A 24,879-nucleotide genomic window follows, 5' to 3' on the forward strand; every position below is an offset into this window, starting at 1 on the left:
TCCACAGTTTCTTCAAGATTTGATCTTATACCGAAGCCTGCAACAGTGCAACGTAGATGCAAATAAATTTGACCACAGTACCGACACTAACAGCATCTTTATTCAAGTGTTGTTTTTACAAGAATAAGCTATTGTTGCTTTTTCTTATTTTATATTAGAGAAGCTCTTTTCTTTGGTAGTGTCCATCAATTGAGAAGATCACCAAGCTTTATAGTGGAATTTATATATTGTCCATCAATTGAGAGAGGAATCTAGGCCACAACATTATAATGTTTGACAACATACCCTTATATATTGTTATAAACCATACCCTTATTCGCTAAATACTAGATATTATTAGTCATCTCAATACAGATAAAAACACATTTCTAATTTGTTCAGCCAAAAATTGGCAAACATGCAGTGCAAAGATATTGCACCTAATTTAACTGACATGTCATACTATATATGTGTAAAAAAACATGGGATACTATATTTTATATATATATATATATATAAAAGAGATTCGTTTATACCTAAGTTAAGTTATATTAGTTACATTCAATCTTAACCATTCATTTTCTTAGATTTAACGGATTATAAGTGTAAGTGAAATAAATGATGAGAGAGAAATGGAGAAATTTTAAATAATTTTTAAGTTTAACCCATTTGGTCCGTTAAATCAAAGAAAATGGATGAATGATATTGAATATAACTAGTATAACTTAATTTGAGTGTAGACGAATCCTTCTTCATGTATATGCATAATGCATAGACTCTAGTAAGTGCGAAAATGAGCTATATCTCCAACTTGGTCCACCTCTTTGGTCAATTCCTCTACCTTATCCACCACCTCTTTTAGTAAGAATATGAAGCTGGCAACTGCTAGTGCATCAATATTCTCATGTGCTGATATGTTGAACATGGAAATCACCAAGCTTAGTTCTGTTTTTGCTGCTTTCAACTTTTCTGATATATGAGTGTCTGCTTCACATTTCCTCATTTGTTTCATGCTGTCTCCAAGTTCTCGCAGAACCCACACAACATCTGATCCAATTGCTTCACATAGTTTCAATTGGATTGTTTGATTCACAGATGTAAATGCCTTGGGCTGATCACAAAGACAAACCCAAAATAAGCCTATATTATCTCCTTTGTCATTTTGCAATCGCTTTGAAAAAATTATTTTGAGCATTTAAATAATAAAATTAGACAAGATTGCACATTTTCTAGGATTTTTTCCCTCCACACAAATAAGGATGTAAGAAATAAATAAAAAAATGGTGCATAAATCTTATTTTTTTTGTTACTACTAAAGGTATTCTCTCACACTATAACTAAGAAATTAATTCATTTTGGGTATGTCATAAACAAAGTAATTAATAGACATAAAAGGTTGCTAATTGACCACTTATAAGGTATTAATTAACAAAAAATGACTGTTTCACACCCCTTTTACCTAATATCAATTTCTACAATTACTTTATAATATTAATCATTTGATATTTACTTACCGATGTTGAAATTTCGATGGAACCTCCAAGAGCAAGAATAATTGCAGCCATTTCTCGAAGAGCCTCTCCAATCTTTAGGTACTTCTCCCAAGGGTACCAAAATCCAAATTTTCCATGCCATGGTTCCCATTTTGCGTAAATTGCCTGAAACCCACAATAACGGTAATTTCTACAATAGCCCACTAAGGAAAAAGTAATGATGAATTTATATATTAGTTCTGCACTAATTAATTATTTTCGAAAAAAAAAACACTTAATTAGAAATCTAATGATCTCACAAAAAATAAAAATATATCCATAAGTATATGTACCAGTAACTCATCCTTCGACTTGGAGTTTAACATCGACTTGCAAACACCGAAGCTAGCAACAGACTTATTTTCCTCTTTAATACCGATATTTATATATTCCTCCAAACAACCTACAATATAAATGTATGCATTGACAATGTAAGATATTTCCACAGTGTGGTTGTATCTATCGTTTATGTTTAATGAATCTATCTGGGACCACATCTTAGAATCTTAGTACAACATTAAAACATGAAAATATATAGCACACACTACCTTGAATTGTATTTGCAAGGTCTTGGAATCTTGAGACAGTAGATTGATGAAGTTCATCACTGGCCCACAATGGAAAAAGTAACAAGCTCACACAAATACATATGATGAAACCCATTAATATTGTTAAGAAACGTTCACATGCAATTTCCCACACTTTCTGATCAGCCCTTACACCAGATACCACAACCAGATTATAAGTCAAGATGAAAAGCATCACTCCATAATCATATCTTTTCTTTATGCTTGGAATCAACCGAAAATATGTCCCAATTGTACCTAAAGTTAGTGTTAATGCTTCAATTCATCTTCAATGGAAAACATTTAATTATATATATGCTTGTGTATTTAATTTGTTAAACCAATCTTAAGAGATAGAGATTGATTAAATAAAAACTTACCAAAGATAAATACAGAAGCACCAATGATAACTTTGTTTCCAACTGCACCAAGGTTTTGAGCTAAAACTGCTGCTAAGCAACCAAGTCCAGCTCCTAATATAGTTCCCATTCCACGGTTTAAACCCTTGCCTAGTGTAGCTCCTGCATGCATGTTAATCAAAATTAATTTTTTTATTGGCGATAAAAATTTATTAAAAAGAGAAAGTACGTTAGTAGAACAAGTAATACTCGCATTCACGTATAGTGTTTAGACAACTAACGTAAACGAATGTATATATGTGGATGGGTTTAACACACTTGAAAGCGAGAATTATATTCAATGAGTTATAGAAATCAAGTACCTGCAGAGAATTCAAAGATAACAACCACAGTCATGATAGCCCACATTGCATTTTCTCCAACTTGTTCATATAGAGGATCCACCAAGTAAAGAAGTGAAACCAAAACTAGAGAGATTCCAACTTTGATACTATGTATTATTTGTTTAGTTTCATGCTCATTTTTCATTTGATTATCACTGAAATAAGAAGTGACACAATGGATCTTTTTCTCTCTAAGACATGAAATAATGGATGGAAATGAAAAATTGAAACTTTTATTACCCTCCCTATGATCAATATTATCTTCACCATTGGTAATACATATCACATTACTTGATTCCATTTTTGTCTTTACTCTTTTTTCATTGTGGAGAACCTCTAGTTATGAGTGACCCTATTTATAATGTGATATTATGCAACCAATAATGGGTAGGAAGCTCTAAAAGAGGATTGAAGTTGTTGATTTTATGTACCATATTAATGGATGTTGTCACAATTGAATCCCCCTAATGAAGACACATGACTATAGAGAAAGAAATGAAATTAAAGAAGCACTAGTAGTACCAACATATTTTGCACTACCACCTTGATTTTGGACAAACCAATATCATATCCTTAATTAGTGACCTTAGTGGAACACGCATGCGCAATGACATAGACATGGAGAAGGGACTTTTAGCAACACCTTCATAGTCCATAGTGGTTTTTATCTCTTTTATTATTGTGCATGCTGATTCCGTAGTATACACTTATCTAATTTGCTTCATTTTATACTCTTCCTATGATTGTCTTATTTGGTTGCTTAATTAATTATATTGTTATAAAAGTATACCCTTTTTTTCAGATAAATTCCCACTAAAGCTGTTCTAGAAATTGCATGCTTATAGAAAGACAAATACCCAACACCATAGTCTCAACTTTGAAATTGTATTGTGAAGTTAGTGGTTGTAGATATGAATCATAGAAAATGTACTTAAGTTCAAATTATTATCATAAGTTAGAGGAACTTTCTATCAAGAATGTGTCATGAGGAATTCTCAAAAGCAAGAACAACCATACCTTAATTACTATAGCTCTTTTTGGTACAATAGAGAACAAGGAAGAAGTTTGGCTCCCTATTTGTTGTGATATTTTTAATTTCAAAATCAAGTGGCAATGAGAGAAATAACTCGACAGATATATAAACTACATCCGCGGGATTAATAGGCCATCCACTCCCAGCATATAATGTTCCTCTGATTAAAATTAAAAAACTCAACACACATATTATGGCTTAAATATATTTTTAGTAGGGTTTTTTGAATTTAGTCATTTTTAAATATTTTTTGGTTTAGATCTCCGTAAATTCATTTATTTTGGTTTTAGTTATTAATGTTGATTTTTAGAGTACGTTTGTATTGAATTTCTGATGGGTAATGTGTTGACGTTTTTGTAATTGATCCTTACAATGTATTTTTTGTTTTGAATTTAGTGTCTATCCCTCGATATTCAATAAATTACGGGTGATAACATAAACTTAAATCAAAATAAATGAAATAAAAAAAAATATTTTTAACAAAACTACACTCAAAACAACATACATACAAAATACATATTTAAGGGGATTATTATTATTTCTAAAAATAGCAACACTCGGTTCTTGCATCCTTTTTATGACTAATAATTATATCGTCAAGTAGAGCCATTTTTTTTGTTACAAGTAGAGCCCCCCTTTAGTTAAATAGCGAGATGGGTCATTCCTTTTAGGTATGAAGAGAATTGCATGAATAGATACAGAAAACAAAAATGATATCGTGTGACACTTTTACTATTTAAATATAATGTAATAACATTCTTATCATTATATATAAAATTAAAATCAATATTTTGATTCATTAGGGTATGATTCTTTTATCCAAAGGATGGTTCTATTTTTATTTTATAAAAATAAAATGTTAAAAACAAACATTAGATCTTTCTAGTTTCAACGTGTTAAAATAGTTAGCATCAATAAACGCAAACTAATATTTGGAAGATTAATCTCCTTCTCGAACTAATTGTAAATTACACCTTTTTTACACCTCGTTTATACAATTTACAAATAGTTATTTAGTTGAGAGTAAATCAATTATTGTATTATCACTCTCTTGGAGTGTTGTAGAAAAATGCGATTAACTGGATTATTATATGGAAAAATGTATCATGCGTGCACTAGCTTGTGTCCTCATTGTGTACGAAATTTGTACCTTCATGTTGGAGCAAATTAGTACGTTCCACGCGTTTGCAATGTGAATTCTTTTCTGAAAAGAGTTAGATTATTTAATTACCAAGAATATCACACTTCAACAATAACCATTCATCTTTAGTTATAGGTGGTATATTTTTATTTTTTATATAGTCATATACATATTTAATGTAATATGTTTTTCAAGCCAAAAAAAATTACGATGAGGTTAACTCTTTTAATTAAAGAGTTTACTTTAAACTCAGATTCTTACTTAATGAGAAATAAATATATTGAATTTGAAAATATCACATGCTAATATATGATACACGAGTATATATTATACAAAAACTTAATGTAAACGAAGGTAAATCAAATTAAATACACTATATATAGTACAAAGAAAATTGAATTTAAGGAAAGAAATCAATCAAACATAAAACGTGCAAAAAGATATCAAAAAGTTGGGGATTGTGGCAAACCTGAGTGAGTTCCCCCCTCTTCACATTTGAATATGGTCTTAATCAAAAACAGTTTAAAATCTATGTATTGACAGTGTAAAAAATTTATATCATCAATATTTCATTCATCATTGATTTATATTATGTTTGTTTAAGAGTCAATAATAACTAATAAATCAATAGGTAATAGTTTGATGACAATGTAAAAATATTTATAATGTTAATATATAGATAGTAAATCCTAATCAAAATATCTATATTTTAGTTGTAGCCAAATGAAATTCTTTATAAAATGTGTGTGGCTCCAACCGTACACCACTAGTTAATGAACCACTAAATTTATCTCCTATAATAAGTTTTGGTAATTTCAAAGTGGGTCCACTATTTTATTACAAAAAATTCAATGAGTTTAATACTTCAATGTTTTGCAAGGCCTAGCCTAAATTTTAATACAAAGGAGTTAAGAGTAAGGGATGCGCTTCTCTAAAATGAGTTTGAATTCCTTGCGTTTTCTTCTGCATATGTTTTTTTTAATGAAATAGACTAATTTTGCTGAAAGGAGCTTGAGAAATTGCAGGATAGGACAAAAATAAATAGAAGAGGGGGGAGAATAATTATGAATGTTTTAATTGTTTAGAGATTTATTAAAGGTTTAATCTATGGATGAAGTGCAATATTTTGAAAATAATGTAATTTGACAATTCAATGTTGTCATATATTATTACATTCTGACATTGGATTGTTGGAAATCTATTATTTTTTTTGAGTAAATACTCATTTTAGTCTCTCATATTTTTCGATCTTACCAGTTTAGTCCTTCAAAAAAAGAAAAGACCTAAAATGGCCCCAAAAAATTTCAAATGTAAGTCAAATTAATCTTTTTAGCATGTTTTACAACACTTAATATGGATTAATTTAATCCAAAAATGACTAATTTGACTCACATTTGAAACTTTTGGGATCATTTTAAGTCTTTTCTTTTTTGAAGGACTAAAATAATAAAGTTGAAAAATATGAGGAACTAAAATGAGTATTTACTCTTATTTTCTTTCAAAAACAAAGCATTACAACAGAATGTTGCAAAATTGATTAATTCTTATTCAGTCACTAGATTGTCGAAATGGATAAATTTCTATTCTAACAAGGGTATTTTAGATGACACAAATGAATGGTGATTGTATTGTAAGTAAAGAGGGTAGTGAATATGGTGATGATGTTGTAAGTGTAGAAGAATGAAGGAAGATATGAGAGTGATAGAGTGATGATGGTGTTGTAAGTGTTGCAGAGTATATTTGCTATCCCGCAAAAGTGTGTTATTTAATCTGTTACTTCTTTTGATTGGTTGAAAAAATATATTGAAGTTAAAAATTTAATAATAAAATATTTTGCTAGCCAATCAAAAGAAATGACACATAAAGTGACACATTGTTTTGAGATAGAAGATGTGCTCTCCATATCATGGTGAGAGTATAATGAAAACTGAAGGATATGAGAAAAAGTGCATTATTGAAAATGAATGAAATGCCAAAGTCCAAAATTAGAAGATTGGAGCTCATAAAACATGTCCCATTAGCAATAGAGTAAGAGCATCTAAAATTCTAAATAAGGCAATGAATGATGGATGATAGGGTGTTATACTGTTATTGGTTTCTGCATTATTTTTGTTAAATTGTGAACATATGTTAATGGGCTCCTTAAATCCCTGCCTCTATTTGAGTGGGCCAATTATCCACAATAGGTAAGAGAAGATCATAGCAAATAGCAATATTCAACAACTGAAGTTATAGCTTTGTAGTTGGTAGCTTTTTGAATCAGTTAATAAGCTATTAGAATCATTTTCTCAACAAAAATTAAAAGAAACTTATAGCTTTTAAAAATAACTTTAAAAAATGATTTTCAGAAAATGAAAGAATCTTTTAATAATTCATTTATCAATTCTACCTGTTAAAATATTTAAAGTACATACAACTATAGTTCCCAAATACAAGCTATTTTTCCAATAAATATTAGACTAAAACAAAATGACCATGAGTATATTATTTACAAGGGTAAGGTTGATGAGAGGGTACACATGGTCCTATTTCATATAATGTGATATGCAGAAGAATGGTAAATGCAGAGGATCATAAGAATTGTGAGGGGTCCCTTGGCATTAAGTGAAGCATCTCTCCTTGTGCCACGTGGCCATGTTGAATTAATTAGTGAGTTGAAATTAGGAGAGAAAAGGACAAATTTAGTGGGCAATACTTCTGATACTGTTTCACTGAACGTCTACCTAAATGTATGTCACTTCAAAGGACCAACAGTGACACCTCAATCACCTCTTTTTTCTTTAAATCATGGGTAACTAGATCATGCACTCCAAATATCTAATTAAATTCATCTTATCAAGAGTGTTTTTTCATGTTTTTATAATGAATTAATCTATTTTGGGTATAACTGATAATGAACCGAACCAACTCGATATTCGTTCAAAACTCGATTCGTTATTTAGCTTGATAAATTTGGTTCATGAACCAAATGAGCTGAACTTCAGCTGGAAATTTAGCTCGTTAAATAAACGAGCCGAACTTGAGTTGGATATAATTCGACTTGTTAGTTTCATGAACTAGCTGAATAGATTTATATATATATATATTTAATTATTTATTTATATATACATATATATTTATATAAACTAATTTTTATGTTTATTATGATTCATACACTACTTTTTATATTTATCTGTTATTATATATAAAAAAGATTATATTTATATATAAAACCTTTTGAAGTATTTTTTAAATTTTAATTAATTATTTGAGTTGTCCAAATGAATCATTCAAATTGGACCAAATAGTTCGCGAACTTTAATCAAGTCAAATTCGAGCTAAAAGAATAACTTGTATCGAACTCGAGTCGAGTTTCGAGCTGAGCCACTCCTTATCGAGCTGAATCGAACTGAACTCTGGTTCGACTCATTTCCAGCCATACTTTTGAGATTCGTGATTGTCCTCCTCACAAGTGTTACTCCTATGAATTAAACTTTCGACATTAGGGATCCAATGTAGCATTACACTACGAGATAAATGTCTTGTTGGTTTCAGGTACTAAAATACAAGGTAAAAATATGTTTATAAAATTTAAAATTATTTAACTGAAAATAATTGAAGATGTAGACCCTTTCAAAAAATAAGATATTATGGTAGAGGATCTGAAATTCCAAAAATGGTTTCTCACAAGTGAAGGAAAATTTCATGAGGCAGGAGAAACACATACACAAGAGTGGGACCTGCCTGCACCACTTGTTTAAGTGCTGATAGGGAAAATATCAGCTATCCCATTCCTACTCGTGTATGACACATGCACCAAAATCATAAAATAGTATTCCATTCTTGTGCTTTTTATCAATTAACTAACCTATCAACTCTAGTAATTTAGGTATTAGTTTGGACCAGTATAGCATTACTCAATTAAGTTTCTTCTCTCCATAAGTATGCACCCTTTTTGTCTTAGGTCACTATGATAACAATGCTGCTATTTCATTTTTTAATGATAAATCTTTTAAACAATTTCTAAAAAATATTTTTGGAAAATGTTATATTCTCCCTTAAATTCTCCTACCGTATAAGAAAAGTAATACGTGCAACAAAATTTATTAATAATTAATTTATAAATAACACATGTCACTTTCTTTTGGTGTAGGAAAATCTGCTATGCCGAAGTGGAGGATTCAATAAAAATCAAGTTTATTAATTGGCTTTGTCAAGTGATAAGTTTGTTAGTTAATTAAGACATTGACCATTAAAATTGATTTAAGAGATGGAAGATTATATAAGCTAATCCATATATAGGAGAATCCATGAATATACCATAATTGCCACGAATGTCTGAACTCAGAACCATAGTCTTGGGCGCTCTTGGCAATAATTTCATACCGTGACTTAATTGTATGCAATGTCTTACTCGCAACTTTGAAGTCTATTTCCCTATCATTATTACTATTGATGTGTAAGTGTGATACAATATGTCAAATATTGAAAAGTGGAAAGTCTATTTCCCTATCAGTATTTTGTTAATATGGGAGATGCTATGCAAAGGTTTGATGGGTTTTGACATTGGGTACAATAAGAGAGGCATTGCCCCATTGGGAATAATGATTTTTTTTGTAGTACCAAAAGTATTCCTTACCATTTTTGGATAATGAACTAATCCTTTTCGGGGGGTGTGATTGCTCATTCCAACAAATGTCGCTCTCAGCAATTGAACTCTTGACTTTTTGGCCATCCTGAATATCTAACGAGATCTTACACCATCACAGCAACACCTTGGTAGTTGATGATTTGATTCATAGTAACTTGAAGTTATGGTTTAATCCCAATTATGTGGTTTTTAATTAAGGGAAAATTGATGTTACCAGGATTATAATATATAGATCTCATTAAGATTAGGTCCATAATTAATTTGTTTTGTGGGCTTAGATGTTTCTTGTTTTAATTGATGGATAAATTGGGCTGAATCTCATGTAGCTCTCTAAAAAATGTATATATTTAACTTGTACTCTTTTCATTCGATAAAGATTGTAATATTTTGAAGGAAAAAATATATTATTTCAAATTAAAGTTTCAAAAAGAAAAATTTATTTTATGGTATATGGTTTAGAAATAAATAATATAATGATGGTATGTAACAATCACTTAATACTTGACTAAATGCTTAAAATACTTGACTAAATGCTTAAACAAAATATATAGTAATCAAGAGGGAGGGCTATAGAGATAAAAATAATAATATATCTTACGACAAATATAAAGATCCTATAAGAAAAGTAATATGTGTCAAAAAATAATATCTTATTTATTAATGATTAATTTATAAGTAAAAAATGTGACACTATTATAAATTTTAATCATACTACAGGATGAATCTCCATACAAATCTGAATCTTATATCATAAATAATATATTAAAGTTTCAAGAATAAAGTTTCATTGTGTAATTGACTTAAATAATTAAATACTTGTACACGTGGATTTCAATTTAACATCATAGATTAAGTGTAATGGTATAGAGATTAAAAATAATAACGAGGTGAATTAGCGATGAGTTTTTATTTTATCCAAACTCATAAATCTGAACCCAAACACAACACGACTAAAAAAATTACCATATCTACCCTACCGAGAGTTTTGGGTATTCAAAGCTCCTATAATCCTAACCACATTTAATTTTATTACAATTTTTCTAAATAAATCTTGTGGCTTATCTATTGGTTAAATTATGGTGTCAATTATTGTATTATCTATTGGTTAAATTATGGTAGCTTATTAAACTAGAGCTGTTTAATAAAATTAGTTTTATAACTAGTTAAACTTAAAAATGACTAAAAATGATCTATATTATTTATTATTTATTAATTAGTTAAGGTAGTTATATACGTAGATAACTTAAAAGTATAATTTTTTATATTTTAGTAATAATTGGGTATATAATATTTTATTTTTTTGTTCATTTTATTTTAATATATATTTTTCAAAAATGAAATTAAGTTACACAAGTTTATAATATTCTTCCACCATTAACATTATATCATTAAAATATATAATATAAAAATAGATAATACATTAATCAAAATATCAAATGAAAGAATAATGTTTACATCACAAAAAAATCTAATAAGAAAATATTAAAGGGAAATTTGTAATCGGATTATTGAAAGTTATATTTACTTTCTAAATGCTACTTGAAGTAAAATTTTAAGAAGTAATTTTTAAATCATATAAACTTCTTTTTCAAAAACTATAAGCTACCTTAAATTTTTATTTATCTAAATATCTAATAATTTTTTGACCAGGTCAAAAGGCCTCAAACAACATGAAAAATTACAAACTTGCTTTGCTGAACAATATCATTATCTAGAGCATAGGAAAATTGCGGAATTACGTCATTTTTTATAGGGGAATGACATCATTTTTAATAATGGTACTTTTTATAATTTTATTGTTTTGTGCCTTTGTGGTTTTAGTGGATCGGATAAAAATTCAGTCTTGGACTTAGATTTGGACTCTTGTATTTTTAATTGCTGGTGTCAGAGCCCCTTTAGACGTTATCTCAAACAATGTATGAGAAAACTTCTTAATAACGCCTTTGTAATTTGTCTCAACTTTGAAGGATTAGTGTACACCAACTACTCTTTGGAATAAAAATTATTGCTTATGAAAAATAAAAGTGCATAAGCTAGTTTAAGAACGCATTCTTTCACCTATGTATATGAAGAATAAATATAATTGAAATATCTATTTTCACTCAATTAATTAATTAGTAAATAGCTACTTTAGTTATTGATATTATAGTCACCATTCTTATCTCTAACAATGTAATCACAATAAAATTTGGGTGCAGTTGCACCTTTTGACTAAAAAAAACAATGTAGTCATCCTTCTCTTTATTCTCTCACAAGTAAGAAATATTTTTTAGTCTCTAATAGAGTTTAGTGTTAATAAGTTAAGTTCTTAATTGATTGACATCAAATATTATCCAAGATAAAGTTTTATATTAATGTGAACAATTATAAAATAAATTTTTGAATTAGTTTGGAAGAGAAGACTCTAATATTTTTTTGGTTTCCCACATGTATCCTCACACTAAAAACAATTTTATTCGAACGGGAACATTCATATGTATATAGGGTTAACTCTCCCAGCGGACATTTTTTATCCACAAGACTCGAACTCAAAACTTATTTAATAGGAATTAAGCATATACTACTTGAACCAACGCATGTTGGTATAGAAGAGTATAATGTGAGCATGATAATTTGATCTAAAGATGTTGGTGCAGAACTTTTTGACCTACAATACAATATAGTTCGGATCCCTTTGTCTTATTAGTCCGATCTTTGTTACATTATACTCAGAAGTATCCACCAAATCCTCCCTTTTTTCTCTAATGTAATTGTATTCTACCAAAAACCACGGGCGGTCTAAAAAATGACAACTAATAAATCACAACATACACTCAACCATATAACTGTGTAACCCAAACCAAACTGTCTGGTAAACCAACCAGTCAACCTCTTTCTTCTAGAACCCTATCTCTCTCTCTCTCTCTCTCTCCTTCATCTTATAAATTTACTTTTCCATCAAACCTTCTTAGCTAATTATTTTATCAACATGCCAGTTCTTGGATAGCTCCCATATCCACCTCAAAGTCACACACCTTTTTTCGAAAATCTCTTTCTCTCTTCTACAAACATATGTATATATATACATATATATCAGGGTCTAATCAAATTTAACACCTTCTTCGAACTTTCCCTCACCCCACAGATTTTTTCAGCTCACACAAATACAAACACAAACCCTCTTTTTATATCTACTTGTCATGAAAATCTAGAAGTCAAATTTTAAATCTTTTCCAGTTTTGGAAGTAATGGCTGCTGCTGCTGCACTAGGTAGTAGTAGTAGGCTTCAAAGCATGTTGCAGGATGCAGTGCAATCTGTTCAGTGGACTTATAGCCTCTTCTGGCAACTTTGTCCACAACGAGCGTACGTGATTAATTAATTTGTTTTGTATCTACTTGCACAAATTGTCAATAATCATATATTCTTCTAAATTCTCATGTTTCTTAGTTTTTGAAGTTCTAAATAAGTATTGGTGACTGCAACTGAGACCACAATATTGTATTTTAGCAATCTCTATAATTGTGTTTTGTCCAATCACTAGTCCACAATTGAAATAAATACAACATAACTACAATTGATACGACATACACAATAGAAACAAAGGTAGTATTACATGTATGTGTGACATTAACTATGTGTTTAAAAGTTATATTGGGTTTATACAGGATTCTGGTATGGGGAGATGGGTACTATAACGGGGCAATAAAGACCAGAAAGACAGTGCAACCAATGGAGGTTAGTGCAGAAGAGGCAACTCTTCAAAGAAGCCAGCAACTTAGAGAACTCTATGAAACTTTGTCTGCCGGAGAGATAAACCAACCTACTCGCCGCCCTTGTGCTGCCTTGTCGCCGGAGGACTTAACTGAATCTGAGTGGTTCTATTTGATGTGTGTCTCCTTCTCCTTTCCCCCTGGTGTCGGGTAAGTTTACTTAATTAGTTTCACTTATTTGCATTGCCTTCACTAATTCTCAATGGAAACTTGTTCTTTTTGAATAAATTAATATATATATTGGACATACATAAGAAAAATTCATCATTATTTACTAGCCCTTTTTAAAATCATTACTTTGATCGAAGTTAGAACATAATCAATTCTTTCATAATAGATGTTTGATCTAATTAATCTTTGTGTCACATATATAGGCCATTTACTATAGATATAGAGAAAGGGAGGCTAGCAGTAGAGAGTTAGAACACTAAACTACTTTTCCTTTTCATGATTAATCAATTTTTTGACACTACTTTTACATGTTGATAGATATTTGATCTCATTAATCTTTGTATCACCTAGGCCATTTTCTATAGATAAAGGGAAAGGGAGAGGGTAGCAGTAGACAGTAGTGACTTGTGAATTCAAATACAATAATAGCAGCTGCGCAAATTTAATAAGCTCTTCCAATTTTGCTAACTTGGCTTTCGAAAAAGTACTCCTTACTTTCTTTTGTTGGAGAAAATTAAAGATGTTAAATCATTTTCTCATAAAAGAGTGTCGGCTAAGGTTTGAGGTAGTGCATGGTGGTGAGAGGTGAGTAGTTTGTATGGGGTCACATTATTATCTCTATTGTGCAAGGAGTTGTCTATGTATATGTTATTAATGCATTAATTTTACCCTAAGGTGAAAAATGCATTTTTTGTGAGGCATGCAGAGTGGTGCAGAAGGTGCTGTGAGCAATTTAAATGCAATAGCAGCAGCTTCAAATTTATGAAGCCTCAGTGAGAGGCAACAAATACTTAGAGAAAAAAACATGACAGGCTGCGCCATGTGCCTACCATTCTCAAACGAACTTGTTCTTTTAATGTTGAAAAAAGAGAAGAGTAACTTAATCTTGAACAATGCAAACACATAAAAACAATATAATGTTGAAATTTTTTTCCCATGTATTTTAGAAAAATATATATAGGAAGAAGATTAAAAATAGATGAGAGGAAAAGATAATAGAGCTGATTTTCAAATTAAATTTTTCTTTAAGAAAATAATGTGTGTATTGCAGTGTAAATTTTTTTATAACATCATTAATTATTCATGTCTAAATAAAATTTCATTTGTTATTAATACTTTAGGTTAAAAAATAAATAAAATTTCATAAATATTGATAATAAAAAAAATGCATCTATGGTTCTTCTCCATATGATGATGCAAGAAAAAAAGACATTACAAGATCCAAATCCACTTATCTTCATTGGTCATCTCAAATAGTGGTGAGGTACTTTTATTAAATCTATTGGTTGGAACTTGAAAGTTGTTTACTTATTAGTATCAAATTGTCTGTGCCGAAAAGGTAGGTGAGGGACTTTATTTTTTCATCCTGGATTCGAGGGTTTCTCATATTCTGGGTCAGGAATAAATAAAGAGTTAGATTAGGCATATTTATTATTGGATCACATTCTCAGCAACAGTTGCATCTCTTGCAACTATTTTTATAAGAAAAGAAGTTTGTGGACTCTAAATCCATTAATAAAATTAATGTTCTAGAGATGTAGGTGTTGGATAAGATCTAAATCCCAAAATTTAAGATCCAACAACCTTGACATTTAGAATGTAGGGAGAATATACTTGCATTCTGTCTAATAATAATTTGTTGACTTGGGTCAAGTATTTTGTTGAGCATTATTATGAAGGGTACTTACTCCTAGAGGGTGTTGCTTTCTTTATGAAACCATAGAATTTAATGCCATTCAATTCATAATTCAAAATTTAGATATGTTGCAAAAAAGCTGCCGACCCTTACTAGCATTCTGCATTAGGAAGTTTTCTCTGTCTACTATTTTCCTCCCTTTATAGTTTCAAAATTTTACACATTTCACTTGGAAAAACATATTAGGGCATTGGGATTTGATCATAACTGTTTCTATAACTAGCTTCCTAGTTTAAGAAATTGTATCATGACATATATTATTAGTAGTACACCATATACAAATCACAATAAATCCATTGGTGGGTTCACTGTTAATGAATGAAAGTGAAAAAGAATTAATCAATACAAACTAATATCTATTTATATATATATAGGTGAGATGATTATAAGCTATATATCATTTATCGATGAACAAAGATTTAACAAAGATAACTTGTCATGAAAGCAATATTTAAAACCAAATAATATCTACAAAATCTATAATTCTCACTCAGTGAGTCGAGTATCTAATGAAGTCATGTTACTGAGCGAGATCACCAACCAAGAATTTCCAAACTTGTTACCTCTGTTTCGTTGAATTAGTCCAACCTGTGAGAAATATTTCCAATCTTCCTAACAATTCAAGTTTTCTCACACAACCTCGCTCAGCAAACACCTAATTCTCACTTAGCGAATAAGCTAATCCTTTGTTTCTTCAATTTTTGCATTTTCTTCATTCCCATTGTTTAAAAGTTAAATCTTCTCCCCAACCTTGGTCCTTAGTGATTTTTACAACCTAGTTCCTCCCAAATTACTAATATCATTTTTACAACCTTTACTAATATCAATTCGTCCATATATAAAAATGGCCGCTTGTTCCTACCAAGTATACAGAAAAAAAAAAATAATATATATATATATATATATATATATTTGTGTTATTATTTATTTGGGGGACATTTATCAGAATATTAACTTTAAACCTCATTCTTAATATTTTGGGGTTCTCCTAACTAGACTCACTTTTGAAAACCAAACACATATATAATGTAAGAGCAATGTCAATCTTACGAGTTCGCTTACGAGTTGACTTTTATAGGAGAAAGAAATGAAAAACTTTTGATCCTTAAAATATAATTGTGAGATGATGACTTTAAAGTCTTCTATTTCCTTTTCTTCCTATTCAAAACTCAACTTACAAACAAATTTGATCTTAAGGCTATGTTTGAAAGTTACGAGGGAAAGAAAAACATACCAAACAAAACCTTCCCCTTAGTTTGTTTAGGAGTGTGAAACTTAGATGAGAGAAGATTAAAGTAATGATAATGTAAGAATATTGTTTTACTCTTCATTTGAAAATCTATTTGACAAAACCTTTCCCTTAGCTTGTTTAGGAATGTGAAATTTAAATGAAAGAAGATTAAAGTAATGATAATGTAAGAATATTGTTTTACTCTTCATTTAAAAATCTATTTGACAATGAGAATGTAGTTATAAAATTTTACTAAAAAATTATATATTCTATCATGTCTATCTCTAGAAAAACTCAGATCATGAGAACTATGAAAATAAAACTTTGAAGGGTTTTAAAAAACCTCGAAAACCTCTCATTCTCTTTCCCTAATACGAAACAAGAGAGACTATTATATAATCATCTCTTCTTTTTCCTTCCAAAACAAAACTCTCAAATAGGAGGCAAAATGAGCGATGGTCTCGAGCTCTTTACAAAAGGAGACCAAAAAGATAAAATAATTAATACTTCTATCCCCAAGTTCCCTGTGGGCAATGCCAGCTGAATATGGAAAAAATGTTTATCAAAACTCAGGAATTGCAACAACACTCATCCCCTCATTTTCATGTTTAAAAGTTCAACATAATTAATAATTTTTAATAAATTAAGATCCTTATTTTATATATTTTGCCTTAGGACAAAAAATAATATCAGTATCCAAGCTTAGTGAGAGAATGGAAGGAAAAAAAATTAAGAGTTAAGTGGGGTAGCTATATAGATTAGGAATATAATGTAATAATGCACTGATTCAATGGCACTATCGCCATTATGAAGCAACCCATTAATTGTTAGTATCAAGACATTTAATGTATATCCCGCGTCTTCTTTTTTTCTTTCTTTGACATTTATGGTATATTTATTGGGTTTGATTTAATATGATATCACATATATAAGGTTTTTCTTCTTGAACTGAAATTTAATTTGCCGGCTAAGGATCTTGGAACAGATTGTTGCATTAGAGTATTTAGAATAACTATTGCAGCAAAGGAATTTGTAAAGAATGTTTTAGTATTTGTGTTTGACATATTTCTTAATGGTGCGCTGTAAGGTTGCCGGGAAAGGCTTATGCCAGGAGGCAGCATTTATGGCTTGCTGGTGCTGATGAGGTTGACAGCAAAACATTTTCAAGAGCTATTCTAGCCAAGGTGCTTAATTATTATTGACTAACTTTTTTAAACTTACTCTCTATTTTAGTCATCAATTTTAGATAAATCTAATTATTTGAATTAATAAGTTGATATAAACCATTAGATATTCAAAAAATTAATAACTATAATAAGGAATGAGTTTTAAAATCTTACTCTTGAAGTAAATGAATCCCCAGTTTTATTTATATTACTTTTTGGAAGTGTGATGATAGTTTAACATATAATATATAATGCAGTGCCAAATGCATAAAACTCATATATTCTCATATATTTTTTTCTCAAAATTTCAATTAGAGTAGTTTATCAACAAAAAAATCAAATTAAATAAGCTATTATTTTGATTTTATAAAACAGTTCATTAACATCAAATTAGTCACTTATTTTCCCATAAAAATATTCACTTGATCATAGAAAGTGACATCAATTTAATCTCCTAAATAGACCAATATAAGTTTAATTTGCCACTAATGGAAAAATAACATCAATTGAATTAGTCTCTCTCATTCTCGCAATTTGTGTACAAATGGAATTTTTTTTAACAATTGATAGTCTAAATTAACTACCAGCTATGCTTCCAAATATAGATTGATGTCACCAAACTCTTCCAAACTCCAAAACAATGGTAATTCACTTTATTTATTTATTTATTTATGAAGTGGATTAATTTACTGTTAATTCTTGAGTTGTCACCTTTCATGAAAAGTACAAAAGTTGCTTTTATGTTTGGATTTAATGGAGGTTCATACTTTATAGTACAATAATACATTATTAGGTGTAATTATTTACTAACTAATGTTCCCTCTATGATTGCAAAATTTTCCACGGCTAGAGCGCTCATATACAGGTAACAATTCTTCCACCTTGTGCAGTTCTGGCTTTCAAATATGTAATTGGGTTAAATATGCTTTTTCACCCTAATTTAGTTGATCAATTTTAATTTCGCAAACTTAATCATTTTTGTTAATTTAAATTTTATAAGATAAAGCTAACATAATGATCACATGTCTATAAGTGTATCACATTCTTTGTTTTAGACTAATCATATATTAATATATAAATAAATAAAAATCTTAAATAAAAAATAATATTTTTATATTAAATGTTAAAATCTGGTTCATTAGATACATAGAGTGAGACATTCTTATAATAAGGTGATCTTTGTCTAACTTGCTACACCTTGGCATGCAAGTTGCAACATTTATTGTCTTAAATTAATATCATACATCACATAGCTGGCATTCAAAGATTCTTAAATGAGTTTGTTGCATTTTGAATTATTGGTTTAAATTATGGTTTTTCAAATCTTTCAATCATAGAAATATTTAATCTTGTAGAAATTAAAAGTACCTCTCTATTCATCATCCACATCCAAAAAAAGCTATTCATCATCTTACTCTTTTTTTCCACTCCACAACAGAGTAACTAGTCCTTAATTATTACAACATGTTTACTCAAATGTATTTCTTGTTCTCATGGCTATGGCCTATGACTCTATGAGGATGAACATGGTTGATAAAACATGATAAAGCGCCACTATTGTCACTCATCTTTATTACCTAATAGTTTTGTTGACCTCAAACCTTTTCTATTTTGATTTTTTGGGTTTTGTAATGTGTGTCTAAAACGAATAAATTGATCATTTGCATCAATAAATATATTATGTTTGTCAGTTTTTAATATCAGCTTTCCTTTTTTGATTAAATTAAAATCTGTCATAAAATATACATTATAGAACCCCTTATTTTATTTATCAAGTTTTGAAAAACTGTCCTTGTTCAATCTTCTTATATATCCAACCTTTCTCAAACCCTAATATCATGAAATCAAAAGGAAATGGAGTATTTTAATAAAAAATATTAAATGAAATAGTAATTTGTTTAATTATATAATTTAGGGTGAAAAAGTATAACTAAAGTAGCAAGTTAGGGTTAAAAAGTGCATTTACACCCATGAAAGTTTATGATCCATTTTAGTTTAATACAAAGCAGAAAATAACCAAAATAATACATAACACATTTTGTTATGGTTTGCGCCATGCAAACTACACAGACAGTGGTGTGCATTCCTCTATCAGACGGCGTCGTTGAACTTGGTACAACGGATAAGGTAACAGTGATTCCCTCATAACTTCATATTCCATAACCTTAAACTGCATTTACTACTCTCAACTTTATATTCTTATTTATTTCTTAGGTTCAAGAAGACTTTAATTTCATTCAACACATCAATACCTTTTTCACAGACATCCACCACCACCACCACCATCCTCCGCCGCCAAAGCCCGCCCTATCAGAGCACTCAACCTCCAACCCCACTTCCTCATCCGATCACATCACCGCCGTCATGTACACCGCTGCAGATATACCAGCCACCAATGTTGCCAAAGAAGATGACATGGATGAAGATGAGGAAGAAGAGGAGGAAGAAGAAGATGAAGATAACGATGAAGATGAAACAGGAAGTAACGTTCGACAAACATTGGTACGTGAAAGTTTGGAAATGGTGATGCAGGTGGAGATGGCGGAGGAGTCACCGAATAACGGTTCGAATAACTTGGACTCGGATTTTCATTTGTTAGCGGTGACTCAGCAACCCGGGTACCCACCAAGTGTATCCGATTCGTACCCGGTTGGACCAAACCAGAGATGGGTCCCAACCCAAGATCCGATCGGAACATTTCAAGTTCAACTACCGGCTTCAGGTAAAAATCTCTCAACTGCTACTTCAATAATTACTTCTCAAAAAAAATAAAAAAGCTTGAGTCTAATTAGATTTTTTAGGAAAAATGCTCTTCTCCAATAAATAAATGGTCTCAAAATATATGGAAAATGTCACATGAAATTATAATTGTGTTTTTATATTTATGATGAGAAAACAAATTTACCCTTAAAACTATAACGAAAAATTATACTCTCTATTAATGAAGAAGAGTTTGACCCTATTTTTATACTTTGGGAGGGTAAAATAATAAATTGCATTGAAAACTAATATATAAATATTTTGATTCCTTACATTTATCAATTCTTAATAACTTTCTTTTCTTAATTCCAAAACCTATCAAAAAGTTACAAAACCCATAAGAAATATCATTTTATCTAATAACTAAAAATGATTAATATAAATTATAGAATTTTGTTAACTTCAATTCTAAATGATATTGATAAGTAAAAAATAAAGGTTAATATATATGGATGAGGATCACAAGTCAATCATATATTGATATTGATATATAGATAAAATAAAAAATTTAAAAGCAAAAGGTAAAAAATTAGAGCTTTTTGATTGACTTGGGACGTGAAATGAGATACCATTTGGAACAAATAATCCTTATCAAATATATGTAGTTGATAAAAAGGCGAATATATTTGAAAGAGATGAATAATCTACTTTATATTAGTGTTTTTTCTCTCCATCTCTTTTGAATGGTTTATTGTCGGTTCTGCCTTTTCTAGAACGAGAGAAGTATTGTAGCTAATAGAGATTAAATTATTGAATCGTATAACCCGCGGCACATGAAAGTCTCATCTTATGGAGATGGTGAGAATCTCCACAAATCTTGTCTTATGTAGCTTTAATATTGAATTTAGAAAAGGAAATCTCTATAGTATTGAACAGTAGAAGTTGATCGAGAAGGACCACGTTGTGTGACACAGAGCAGAGCCAGATAATAAGATCCATGCATTATCTTAGTCACTTGTCATGGATGTGGGTCACCCTAATAAATTCCCTTGCCTTGGCTTTCTCCTTCGGGACCACATCACCCAGAATTGAAAATAGAAAACATCTAAAGATTATAATCACATGTTTTTAATTGTGTCTCATTCTCTATCTCAAATCAATCATATATTAATACGTGTATAAAATAGGAAAAAATTAAAAACAAAAAATAATAAAGTGGAGCATTATGATTGACTTAAAACATAGAGTGAGACAGCATTTAGTACAAATAATCTCCATCCTACATCTCATCTGATTTTTTTTTTCTGCTAACCCTCTCTTAGCCACTCCTCCACCACACATTTTACACGTAAACCAACATCCATGCTCCCCATGCAACATATACATTTACATATACATTTATACTTAAATATTGAAGAAGTAGTGTGATTGATATATAGCATAGGAAGAGTTAGTGGCTAATCATTGAGGTTGGTTTAGCTTTCTAAAGAGTCCTTAATAAAAGTAAAAGAAATTGATTTTAACTATTATTATTATTTTCATCAACTTTTTTTAATTTCGGTTGAAATATCAAATCTTCAATATTATACATTTATTTTCGTGCAGTTATTTCAATAATTAGTTTTGAATCTTAGGTTTAGGTGTTCCGATTTGTATTGATATTATTACATTCTCTTCACTTATGGGATAAAGTGACATATTTACCGTCATCATGAAAAGGAATTCTAAGAACATACCCTCTAAGTCTCCAACATATCCCTTAGCTTTAAAGACTATCTTATCTATTTTCCACCTCATAACTTTTTACAAATTATCTTCTTCTAACCACTTGTACAAGTTGGTGAAAGATTAATTCTCTATCTCCATCCTCAACCCCACTCCCGATCTCAAATGAATTCTTCATCCATTTCTTCTTTCTTTTCTCTTTTGCTTCTTCTTATTTTTTCCACCTTTATATTAATCTGCTATTTATCTTTTTCCGTAAGGAAGATGTTTTAGATATTTGATGCTTTTCCACTTCAAAAAAAAATATCTTTTCTGTGAAGTGTTTCAATGTTAGGGTTGAAAATTTGGATGAAGATCACGTGTCATAAATGATGTCTCACTCCATGTCCCAAGTCAATAAGAATGCTTCATTTTATTACTTTTTGCTTTAGAGTTTTCTATTTTATCCACGTCTTAATATATGATTGACTTGGAACAGAGAATGAGACACTATTAGGAACAAGTAATCCTGAAAATTTAGGAACCAGAAAAAGAGAAGAGAAAGTGAGTGTGAACATCAGATTTGCATAGAAAAGAGGATAGAGGAAAGAGGAAAGAGAAAAGAGAAAAAGAGAGAAGATAGGGAAAAAAAAAATTATGGAACCGAACTGAATCATTCATTAGCAGTTCAGTTCGGTTCATAATTAAAATTTGTCGTGAATTAAGGTGAAACTGAATCATATGTTTGTGTTGGGTTTGGTTATGCACCAAAAATTCACATTCTAACCTATCTTTTACCTCCTAGTTACCATTATTTCAAAATGTGACTCCAAAATGCATTAAATGATCAATCTCAATGTTTGAATACTCACCGTGACATTTAGCTAAAGCTTCTCTCATGTTATCATACTGTACATCTATTTCTCTCAAGCTTATATCTTAAATGTCACTCATACTCATATCGGTATGTAGTATCTATTATGAATGTTTTAGAGCTACAAAAAATGTACATAATAGTGTGAAACAAAAATACATAATAATTGGTTTAATTGTTTTTGTGCTTGAATTTTTATTTCAGTAATTCCACTTTCTCCTCTAGAAGACATGGCACAAGAAGACACTCACTACTCTCAAACAGTATCCAGCATCATCCAAAATCAGTATACTCGTTGGGCTGAATCACCCTCCATTGGTTACTCCACCGTGCAATCAGCTTTCACCAAGTGGAACATCTGTTCGAACCACCACCTCCCCACGGCGGTAATGAACGGCATCTCTCAGCGGCTTCTCAAGTACATTCTCTTCACTGTCCCATGCTTACACGCTAAGAACCACGTAGAGAAATATTCCCCTCAAACCCTAGACGCCGCTACAGCTTCTGCAGGTGACTCTGTGGCACTTCTACGCAGCAAAGGGACACCGCAAGACGAGCTGAGCGCCAACCATGTGCTGGCGGAACGCCGCCGCCGAGAGAAGTTGAACGAGAGGTTCATCATTCTAAGGTCACTAGTGCCATTTGTGACCAAAATGGATAAGGCTTCTATACTAGGTAATTAATTTCGCACTTCTCACTCTCTCATAAATAAAAAAGCTCTTATTTCTTATAATGTGTTTGATATTATATACATTTATCTCTCACTTTTTTACCATGCATACATTTTCTTTAAATACATGAAAAAGTCCAATGACACTGTATGTTACCAATTTTGCAAGGGAAATCATTTTTGCCATGCATACATTTTCCCATGTATTTTAGTGAACTATGTATAAAAAAAAGGTAAGTGGTAGATATAAATATACATGTCAAATAGCTGAGAAAATAATGAAATTGATTTCTTTTAATGTTAAAATGTTTTCCATATTAGGTGACACCATTGAATATGTGAAACAGCTTCTCCGGAAGATCCAAGATCTAGAAGCGCGTAACCGACAAATATTGGAGACAGAACAACAACGTTGGAAAAACACGGAGGTTATAGAGGTGCAAAGAACGAGTACTAGCAGCTCCACGAAGGAACAACAGAGAAGTGGGGTGACAGTAATGGTGGGGCCAGAGAAGAGAAAGTTGAGGATCATAGAGAAGGAGGTTGAGGAAGCTTTAACGTCAGTGCAAGTTTCAATCATAGAGAGTGATGCACTTTTGGAATTGGAGTGTCCTCATAGAGAAGGATTGCTTCTTGATGTTATGCAGATTCTGAGGGAGTTGAGAATAGAAGTGATAGGAGTGCAATCATGTTTGAATAATGGTGTTTTTGTTGCAGAGTTAAGGGCTAAGGTGAAGGAAAATATGAACGGGAAGAAGATTAGTATTGTTGAAGTGAAGAGAGCACTTGACCAAATTATACCACACACTACTCACTAGTAGTCACTATATATGTTCATGTTTGATTTTCTACTCTCGTATGCTGTGTTTATATAATTCTCTCAACCCTAATCTAACGTGTAGTAATAAACACAACATATGGGTAGAAAGGGTGTGTTTGAACCAAGAAAGGTAACAAGGTTTGATAAATCATCAAGAATGAAGAAATTTACAATGAATCTGCATTTAGAGTTTTACTAAACGTGTGGAAATACTGCTTAATAGTGCAGAGAGTAACTTCGTTAACACTCCAACTCTTTTATATCCTCCAAGAGAAATATCTTGTCCCATATCTTGTTCATATGTCCCAAATCAATGAAAACATGTTATATCGATTGAAAATTTTAAACATTGATACATTGATTATTATTGTTGTTTTTGCTTCATTATCATTGATCTAAAACAACATATGAGACATGCTTTATGATAACGGATCTCTCTTCTTATATGTACATCTCCATCGGATGGGGATCACC

General features: G+C 30.5%; 2 protein-coding genes across 5 annotated transcripts; one reads left to right on the forward strand and one right to left on the reverse strand.

Annotated features, from left to right (window-relative positions):
- Positions 724-3,407, reverse strand: LOC109353724 (aluminum-activated malate transporter 14-like). The gene is made up of 6 exons (XM_019596083.1): positions 2,799-3,407; positions 2,458-2,598; positions 2,060-2,335; positions 1,805-1,914; positions 1,494-1,637; positions 724-1,090 (listed from the first exon to the last, which is right to left on the reverse strand). The coding sequence occupies exons 1-6, from the start codon at positions 3,118-3,120 to the stop codon at positions 758-760; spliced, it is 1,326 nt and encodes a 441-aa protein (XP_019451628.1). The 5' UTR covers positions 3,121-3,407; the 3' UTR covers positions 724-757.
- Positions 12,439-24,625, forward strand: LOC109355048 (truncated basic helix-loop-helix protein A-like). 4 transcript variants are annotated; one of them, XM_019597952.1, is made up of 9 exons: positions 12,451-12,966; positions 13,269-13,523; positions 17,559-17,655; positions 18,488-18,502; positions 19,708-19,764; positions 19,852-20,359; positions 23,120-23,590; positions 23,907-24,407; positions 24,496-24,625. In XM_019597952.1, exons 1-8 carry the CDS (start codon positions 12,851-12,853, stop codon positions 24,401-24,403), a joined length of 2,016 nt encoding a protein of 671 aa, XP_019453497.1. In that variant the 5' UTR covers positions 12,451-12,850; the 3' UTR covers positions 24,404-24,407; positions 24,496-24,625. The 4 variants fall into 4 exon arrangements, with proteins under 4 accessions (XP_019453500.1, XP_019453497.1, XP_019453499.1 ...); XM_019597954.1 differs by having other exon boundaries at positions 19,852-20,008; positions 20,039-20,359; positions 23,907-24,625; XM_019597955.1 differs by lacking the exon at positions 24,496-24,625 and having other exon boundaries at positions 12,439-12,966; positions 23,933-24,080.

Source organism: Lupinus angustifolius, chromosome LG08 (genome assembly GCF_001865875.1).
Source record: "Lupinus angustifolius cultivar Tanjil chromosome LG08, LupAngTanjil_v1.0, whole genome shotgun sequence".
Classification (NCBI taxonomy): domain Eukaryota; kingdom Viridiplantae; phylum Streptophyta; class Magnoliopsida; order Fabales; family Fabaceae; genus Lupinus; species Lupinus angustifolius.

What these genes read in the sequence shown, in the direction of transcription:
- LOC109353724 (XM_019596083.1), bottom strand. Translation starts at nt 3,120, where the DNA reads ATGGAATCAAGTAATGTGATATGTATTACCAATGGTGAAGATAATATT. An exon ending in TATCTTTGAATTCTCTGCAG is followed by an intron (nt 2,599 to 2,798) that starts GTACTTGATTTC and finishes ACATGCATGCAG; the next exon opens with GAGCTACACTAGGCAAGGGT. An exon ending in CCATCGAAATTTCAACATCG is followed by an intron (nt 1,091 to 1,493) that starts GTAAGTAAATAT and finishes CTTTGTGATCAG; the next exon opens with CCCAAGGCATTTACATCTGT.
- LOC109355048 (XM_019597952.1), top strand. Translation starts at nt 12,851, where the DNA reads ATGGCTGCTGCTGCTGCACTAGGTAGTAGTAGTAGGCTTCAAAGCATG. An exon ending in AGTTCAACTACCGGCTTCAG is followed by an intron (nt 20,360 to 23,119) that starts GTAAAAATCTCT and finishes TTTTTATTTCAG; the next exon opens with TAATTCCACTTTCTCCTCTA. An exon ending in GGATAAGGCTTCTATACTAG is followed by an intron (nt 23,591 to 23,906) that starts GTAATTAATTTC and finishes TTTCCATATTAG; the next exon opens with GTGACACCATTGAATATGTG.